Genomic DNA, 8,445 nt, shown 5'->3' with positions numbered 1-8,445 from the left:
GCAGAAAAGGGCGATAGGTGCCGGGAGACCGGGGGCGGCGACCCCCCCGGTGCGGGCTCGCCTGAGAGGAGCCAGGGAAGAGCCTGGAGGTGCAGAAGGATGGAGTTTGGTAGGGAGTCAGGGCTCCTGGAGAGCAGACGGGTTGAGGCAATGGCCCGGTATCCTACCCCATACTCCTCTGGGGAAGCACCCCAAACTGGTTCGGGGAGGACTCAGCTGGTGGAGATCCTCCGATTGGAGCCAGGGGAGCTGGCCCGGAGAGGGGCTCCACCGCCGGCACGCTCTCCAGGGGCGGGGGAAAGAGGCTGTACGGGGCTCACGGCACAGCCTCCTCCCTGAGGAGGGAGCAGAGGGCAGAGGTGTGAAAGGGTGCTGCCTGCTCCCCTCTCTGCCCCCAGTGCAGGGGCAGAACTCTTTTCCCTTGGAGCACCTTCTCCTCCCTGCGAGGGGAAGGTGAGGCCGCCTGACAAAAAGCCCCACAGCCCCCGGCTCTGCTTCTCTCAGCACCTCTAGGAAAGCCTCCCGGTGGTGCTAACGCCTTGACTCACGGGGACATGCTCGGTCTCCCTGGCAGCAGGGAACTTCCTGCTGTCGCGGTGCTTGGCACTCCACGCCATGGGCTTCCCCAGCGCTGGGCTCCTCGAGTGCCGGGCTCCCGGCCCGGAGGCTGGGAAGCAGCTCAGCCTGCGGAGGGAGGACAGCAGTCCTGCGCCCACCACTGCCAGAGCCAGCTGCAACTTGAGCCGAGAGAAGCCGAGCCGAGAGGTCCCACTACTGGAAAAGGGGCTGTGAGGGGGGTGCCAGCCCAGCCACCGCCCTGTTCTCAGGAGCGCATGGGGACACCATTGAGGGGTCAGGAACTGGGGAGGACCTGTGGCCCGCATTAGGAGAAGTCGGTAGCACTACCTGGCCCTGAATGGTGTCCGGAGAGGGGTCCAAGCTTTCCCATTTGCAGTAGTGGGTATTTGAGCTCTGCTTCAGCTTCAACAGGTGATTTTATTTTTCTTTTTAAAGCTGATCCTAGATTATAAAAACCCTGGGCAGCTAGAGGAGGGGGAATGGAGAACAGGGACTGCCAAGATGTGGTCAGGCTCCAGGCTGCTCTGTTCATGCAAGCCCATTCCCGGGAGAGACAAATGCTATGTGTGAGCCAGCCAGCATCTAAGGAGGAGAGAAGCCAGGGCCCCACAGGGATGCAGGAGGAGCACAGCTGTGCAAGCGTGCCTGAAGGTGCTGTCAGCCCAGCCAGGAACAGCTCATTTGCCCGACTGTTTGGAAAACCAGTTGGAAAACTGTACTCCCTTTCCCTTATGAATGCTTTAGGATGAGCCATGACTGAAGGTCCCTGCAGACCTTTGCCTGGGGAATGTGATGTGCTGGGCCGAGCCTGGGAGCAGATTCAGGGGTCCCTGGGGCTGTAGCTGGTCAGCCCCTCAGAGGGCATCCTTCTCACATCCCTGTGTACACAAGGGCAGGGCCCCACTGCACCCATGGCAAACAGAGGGAGTCTCGTGCCTGGAGGCAAGGCAGGGGTGAGCACAGCAGCTGGGGCTATCTGCCCTGGGGGCTTGAAGGCCATGTCAGAAGTGCCTGAGCAGAAGCTGCTGGGCTGGGAGGTAGGTGCAAGGAGCACAGGGGAATGCTCTGCAGCAAAGGATGGGAGAAGTTTACAGAGCACCTGAAACCAGGGGGATGCTGTGAATAATGTGGATGTCAGAGGTGCTACGCCGTAAGGGCTGCTGCAGAAAGAGGGACAGCCATGTCTCTAAGTCAGCTCAGCTCCAGCCTTGTCATCTGTAAGCAGCCCATCTGTGCTAAGCCCTTGTCCCCTTTGAAGGCAGATGGGTGGGAACAGAGCTGAGCCGTGCTGTGCTCGGCAGGATGGCTCCCAGCCGGGCTGGGTGAGGGGGAAGGCAGATCTCACCCCCACAGCTGTGCCCTCAGCCAGCCGGTCTGTATAATTCCCTGTGACAGTTCAATGCAGAGCGAAGCCGGCAGCTTGGCGGCAGATGCATGAAAGGTGAGTGCACTGGAGCCTGAATAATGTGGGATGCTGCTCTCTCTGGCATGCTGCCCAGGGAGCCCAGGGGAGGGAGCAAACACTGACCCCAGGCTCATCCCTGCATTGATGTCCTCTGTGGCTTGCAGTTCATCCTGTCCTCTACAGCCCAGTTCTGCGAAGTCCATCACAGAGCCGGGGCAGGTGCCATGTAGTTTCTGGATGATTGCTGCCACACAGATATGGGTGGCATCTTAAAAGGCTTTGGGGGAGCAGGGAAGGGGTCCCCCAATTTGAAATGCTGGCTCTGCATGCCTGCACTCCTGTTCCCACTGAGAGCAGGATCTGGGACCCTAGTTGGCAGCAACATCCCACAGAGTCTCATGGTGGCAGCCAGGGGAGAGCCGTCACATGGTCCAAGGCCACCAGGGCAGGGGGACAGGGCATGGTCCCCAGAGCCAAATCCTTATGTGTATGCACCCTTGTCCCAAACCTGCTCCCAGGTGTGTGCACTCCTGCACACCCCCTGCATGCACAGGTGGTGTGGGCAGTGGGCTCAGCACTCCCACTCCATCCCTCCAAAGAGCTCCCACACTGTGGATGCTTTTTTTGGTGTTTAATCCACTGATTTAACTCTCAGACCCCTCATGGCAGCAGGTTTGTTTTTTCTGGGCTTTTTTCCTTCTCCCTGGCATCCTCTAGAACCAGAATAAGGTACTATGGGAGCTGTGCTCCCCAGCCCCAATGCTCTTTGGTATGGGTCAGCAGCCTGCTGGGTCATGGCTAAAGAATCCACAGAGAAATACGGGGTGTAAGGGCTGGCAACTGGCAGCCAGATGTAGGCCCTTCCCCAGATGCTGTGTGGGCTGCAGGGGTCCCCATGGAGAACATTTCAACCACAGGCAGGGCAATAGGGGGGCTGCAGGGGTGGGAACAATCTCTCAGCCCTGCAGCTCCCTGGTGGGAGGCAGTTGTTGAGGTACACAATTAACCTTCCTGTTGCAATTAATGAACATATTCTACTGGGTGGCAACAAGCAGGGCACAGGGGTGTGCACACACACGTAGGGTGTGTGCAATGGAGGCAGCTGCTGTCCTGCTCCCACACAGGCTGCCCACAGCCCACCATGCCCCCCCTCGACACCACATTGCACCCCATCCTCCAACCCACCTCACCCTCTCCTTCCTCCACAGGCAGGATGCAGGTCCGGGGCCTCCTCCTCCTCCTGCTGCTGATCCTGGTGTCTGCCACCGCTGAGGCTGGCAAGAACAAGAAAGGTGAGGGGCAGCCTGGGGCAGGGGCCAAGTGGGGCAGGGGGCAGAGTGGGGTATGCTCCCCTGTGCCTACAGAGAGCACCCACTCCACTTTTCCATGCAGAAAAGGCAAAGAAGGATGGCTCCAAGTGTGAGGACTGGCGCTGGGGACCCTGTGTTCCCAACAGTAAGGACTGTGGCCTGGGCTACCGTGAGGGAACTTGCAAAGATGAGAGTAAAAAGCTCAAGTGCAAGATCCCCTGCAACTGGAAGAAGAAATTTGGAGGTGGGTACATGGAGGTGGGATGGTTGAGGACCACCCTGTGCTGGGTGACTGGGGCTCCTGGCCAATTCTGATGCCTCTCCCCTCTCATCCAGCCGACTGCAAGTACAAGTTTGAGAGCTGGGGAGGCTGTAGTGCTCAGACAGGCCTGAAGACTCGCTCCGGCATCCTGAAGAAAGCCCTGTACAATGCCCAGTGTGAGGAGATTGTCTATGTGACCAAGCCTTGCTCTTCCAAGATCAAGTCGAAGTCCAAAGGTCAGTTCCCACCACTCCTGTCCCCAGAAGGGTCCTGTTGCAACCTTGGGCGGGGGTTTTTCAGGCGTACCTTGGCCTGTTGGGGTTGCACTTTGCTGGTGGTGTGGGGGATTACATAGGATGCTCTTTCCTTTGCACTGCGAAGTCCATCTGCTGGCTGGGTGGGATGCAGGTGCTACTAGGAATAACCTTGGTCTCCCCACAAACCACTGCCATCTTTGGTGGGATGGGGATTCCCTGCTCTCCTCACTTGGACTGGTGCAAAACATGGTTTGGCATGGTGGGAGGCTGCCTGCAGGGATGCAGCCACTGCGCCGTGCCCAGGCAGCCATGCTGGCTACGTTTCTACCACAGCAGTGTCTGGGGCACCATGAGCTGCCAGCAGATGCACTAACTCTTGTCTCCTGTGCTTCTTGAATGCAGCAAAGAAGGGCAAGGGGAAGGACTAGAACAGGAAGCCAGCATCCTTATCGGTCCCTCGACATGGTGCATACAGGACTGGATGTCCAGCTGCAGCTGGCCCACACTACAGTCTTCCTCCTCCTGTCCTTACTCCTTTCCATGACCTCCTCTTTCACTGAGATGCCTTGTTCTAATCATTAGTGTTGTAGAGAGCAAACCCACCCATCCTGCAGGATAGGCTGCCTCCATCCTTGCTGCCCCATGGCCACTGCCAGTGCATCCTGCTCACCTCCCCTCAGCTGGTGTTGGGGTTCACTGGGATGTGCTCGGAGAGCTGGGATGGAACACACATTTTTCCACCCTCCAGCACAAATGAGGTGCCTTTAGCACATCCTTTTGCAAGCCCAGGAGCCTCCTCGCTCCTCCACCAGATACCAGTGCTAGAGGGAAGGGCTGGGTGTTGAATGCCCGAGTAACCCCATCACTCAAGTTTTCTCACTCGAAGACTGCTCTCACCTCAGGGGGTTTATTCCAGCATCCCTTTGGCTGGAGCATGACTTACTGCAGCAGTTGAGGAAAACACAACCACCACCCTGAGAAGCAACTGCATCTCCTTTCTGTCACTTCCAACCTTGTGTGTCCATGCTGGAGCTGCAGCCCCTCTGCCTTTGCCATGCCAACACCAGTGCTAGGTGGGAGCTCTCACTCCTTTTGGAAAACGTTTTTTTTTTCTTTTCCAATAAAAATCTTTTTTAAAAAGTATCAGAATCTACCTGTTGTCCCCACAAGGTGCTGCTGTGCTGGAAGCCCCAGCAAACCCCAGTTTTGCTGACCCCACTGGCACCAGCAGTGAAGTTACCATGCAGCTGGCAGTGGTGGCCTGGGTGCCACATGCACATGGTCCTGGACAAAGCACATGGGTCAGACCTCAGAGCCTCTTTGCAACAACGCTTTGGGCTGCCCCCCCTCCCCCCCCTTAATTTTGGCAGAAGGGATAGGCTGCAGGAAATGTCACCAGTGGGTGACACTGGGAAGCAGGGAAGGAGCCACCCAGGTGATGACTCATTCATTCCTCACACCATGGCCATTAGTTTTCTGGTCCAAGGTCTTTATTTGTCTTGGGGTGTGTTGGGCTGCAGTTTTAACCATTTAAAAATACCCAGAACCCCACCAGGCCTTTTGGGCACCCCTAAAGGCAGTGGTGGAGGGGTTCCCATCTGGGTTGGGGCAGCCTTTCTCCAGGTTGCACCTTGGCATGAGGATGGGAAGGACACATGGACACAGAGTTTGCCAGTGCTAGAGTGGCCCCATCCCATCCCTTGCCTGCACCTGGCTGTGTCCACCAAGGCTTGCACCTGGCTTTGGGAGTAGCTGAGGAGCAGCCCCGGGGTGCTCTGGGTGGCACACGCGGGTGGGCTGGGAGGAGGCTGGAGACGCTGGCTGAAGCCCGCATGCTGAGGGCTCTGCCACAACACCCATGACAGCGTTACATCCAGCATTACATCCATTTACAAAGCTCAGCAACCAGCTCCTTTGGTCTCCCTGCAGGATCCCCCTGCACTCAGGGCAGGAGCAGGGCTGGAGGCCACTGCCATCCTCTCCTTCCTCCAGAGCCACACATCAGGCCCCCCATACCTATCATGGGGAGAGCGGGGACCTGCTCATGGCCCAGGTAAGACATGGGGCACCTTGGCCACATTGCAGACCCTCTTCCCACCCTCCTCTGAGACCCTCAGGTCAACCCTATCCCTCCCAAGGCCAGTTATTTTCATGGTCACTGCTGCCCACTTCTCAGGGGCCCCATTCCCAGGGCTGTGGAGCCAAGTCCTGCACCACACCACAGCTTTTCTTTGCAGTTTTGGTTTCCATCGTCGTCAGAGGTGACTGGGTTTCACACTCCTCACCCAGGAGTGAAATGCTTGGTTTGTCTGTCTGTCTTTCCAGCAAATTGCCGTCTGAGGGCAGAAAGGGTGTGAAGGGGAGAGCAGAGGCAGAGCCCAGGGAAGAATTCTGCCCCAGATTCCTGGGTGAGGATGTCCAATGGCACTCTCAAGGGAAAGGAAGCAGCTTGCCACATCTTTTAGGGTCCAATCTTGACTGCCTTCACAGGGGGCCTGACTGGGCCAGCAGGACTCCCCATTAGCATGCCTGAGCCAGCCTGGTCCAAGATGTCTAGCAAATGTTTGACCCTGGTTTCTTTTCATTTCTTGGGTAATAAACACTTTAGAAGCCAATGGAAAGTATCCAGCATTAGCCCATCTGCATGCAGACAAGCTCTGATGCCTTGGAGATGGTCAGCTGGGGAAAAAGGTACATCCAGTCTTAGGAGAACACTGATGCCATTTGGCCAATCTCAAGAGCATGGAGCTGGGAAGGGCTCCTGGTGACCACATCTCCTCCTCTTGCCTCTGGCTTTCCCGCTGGCTCCCCGAGCTAGTCCCCAGGCCCCGGGTGACTGGAAGGACCTGCAGCTCAGAGATGCCTTGGATTTTTGTCAGCATTGGATGAAGGACATCCTCTGCAATCACTGCACAGTCTGCACTGTTGTGAGTGGGGAGCAGAAGAACCCCTGCTGGCAAAGGAGGCAAAGGGAAGGGTTTCCATAATGTTACTGAAGTGGTCCCTGAGTGCCAGTTTATCTGGCTGTGCCAATGTTCCTGTACTGGCACATGAGAAGGTGCTTGAAGGTTTTCTTGAAAGTGGCATTGCAGAGGGCATAGCAGGCTGGGTTGATGGTGCTGTTGACATAGCAGAGCCAGTAGCCAATGGACCACACTGTTTCGGGCACACAGGTCTCACAGAAGGTGTTAATGAGGACCATCACGTTGTAGGGCGTCCATGTGAGTATGAAGGCCAGGAGGATGGCAAATATTGTTCGGGTGACTTTCTTCTCTCGGGCAGCCATCTGGCGCTTTTTCCGTACTTGGCTCCTGGCGATGCTGGCAAACTTCCTGGCAACATTGACTGGGCGGCTGTTGGCCAGGGAGTTGTGGTTAGAGGCTCCTGCCTTAGCTGGGACGATCTCAATGGCGGTGACACATTCAGTCCCCGTCTGCTTGGTGACAATCTTAATCTTGGACCACTTGGAAGTTGGGTTCACACGGGGGATGGCTGGACTCTGTCCTTGCCCTGCTGGCAAGATTTCTGCTGTGGGCTTGTCTTTTGTGGTCTGGGTCATGCTGACAGTGCTGGACTCATTGGATGTCTCCTTCTCCTCCTGATGGCCAGTGGCCTCTGTCTGTGCAGATGGCTGGTCATCCACTTTCCCATTCCTCACTTCCTCCTTCACCTCCACGGCCCTCTTGGGAGAGTTATTGTTGTTCTGTTTGACTGGGGGGCCCTTGAGGAATCTGAGGGACTTGCCTTTCCTCTCTTTCCTGCTCTCAGGCTTGTGCCTCCTCACCCTGCTTCTGCTGGCCAGGGAGATGTGGATGTACAGCACCGTCATGATGACTACGGGCAGGTAGAAAGCAGCAATGGCTGTGCCAAAGGTCACCGCTGGGTTGGAGAGGAACTGGATGTAGCATTCCCTCTCGGGGACTGTCCTCTTGCCCACAATGAACTGCCAGAACAAGATGGCAGGGGCCCAGAGAATGAAGGACAATATCCATGCGGCCGCAATCATTAGCCCTGCCATCTTGGTGGTCCTCCTGGCCGGGTACGTCAGGGGCTTGGTGACACAGAAGTACCGGTCAAAGCTGATGATGAGCAGGTTCATGACAGAGGCATTGCTCACCACATAGTCCAGAGCCAGCCACAGGTCGCACACCACAGCCCCCAGTGGCCAGTAGCCTTTGATGATGTAGACCGTGTAGAGGTTCATGGAGAAGACCCCAATGATGAGGTCCGCGCAGGCCAGGCTGAAGAGGAAGTAGTTGTTGACAGTCTGGAGCTGGCGGTTCACCTTGATGGAGAGCATCACCAGGATGTTCCCCACCACAGTGACAAGGCTGAGTGAGCCAGTGACAGTGGCAATGAAAACCAGCTCCACTGTCTTGTAGTTGGTGGGAGGCTGCACAGCCACCTCAGAGCGGTTGCCCAGGGTGAAGTTGTCATAGGTCAGGTTGGCCATCTTTGCCTGCCAGGGCTGAGCAGAGAGGTTGTGCATGGGATCTGCAAGGAGAGCGAGGACAGAAAGGGAGAATATCAGACCTTCCAGCCTGGCCTGGCAGCATTTCCTCAGTTTCCCAGGCCAGCACTGCTCTGGGCTAGTGCTCAAAAATCTCCTAGCATTCCTGGACTTCTCTCTGC

General features: G+C 56.8%; 2 protein-coding genes across 2 annotated transcripts in view; one reads left to right on the top strand and one right to left on the bottom strand.

The window, feature by feature from the left end:
- The first annotated feature begins 3,108 nt into the window (after positions 1-3,108).
- MDK (midkine (neurite growth-promoting factor 2)) lies at positions 3,109-4,956 on the top strand. The gene is made up of 4 exons (XM_008639444.2): positions 3,109-3,276; positions 3,377-3,538; positions 3,631-3,792; positions 4,216-4,956. Exons 1-4 carry the CDS (start codon positions 3,126-3,128, stop codon positions 4,239-4,241), a joined length of 501 nt encoding a protein of 166 aa, XP_008637666.2. The 5' UTR covers positions 3,109-3,125; the 3' UTR covers positions 4,242-4,956.
- A 325-nt stretch (positions 4,957-5,281) lies between these two features.
- Positions 5,282-8,445, bottom strand: part of CHRM4 (cholinergic receptor muscarinic 4) — a 15,012-nt gene continuing 11,848 nt past the window's right edge. Inside the window, exon 3 of the mRNA XM_008639443.2 lies at positions 5,282-8,307. Coding sequence (XP_008637665.2) covers positions 6,830-8,307 — 1,478 coding nt within the window. The 3' untranslated portion in view covers positions 5,282-6,829. The remainder of the gene's footprint in view (positions 8,308-8,445) is intronic.

This window comes from Corvus brachyrhynchos, unplaced genomic scaffold (genome assembly GCF_000691975.1).
Source record: "Corvus brachyrhynchos isolate BGI_N302 unplaced genomic scaffold, ASM69197v1 scaffold115, whole genome shotgun sequence".
Taxonomy (NCBI): domain Eukaryota; kingdom Metazoa; phylum Chordata; class Aves; order Passeriformes; family Corvidae; genus Corvus; species Corvus brachyrhynchos.
The sequence above is the reverse complement of the archived record's forward strand: the minus strand, read 5'-3'. Positions and strand labels throughout refer to the sequence as shown.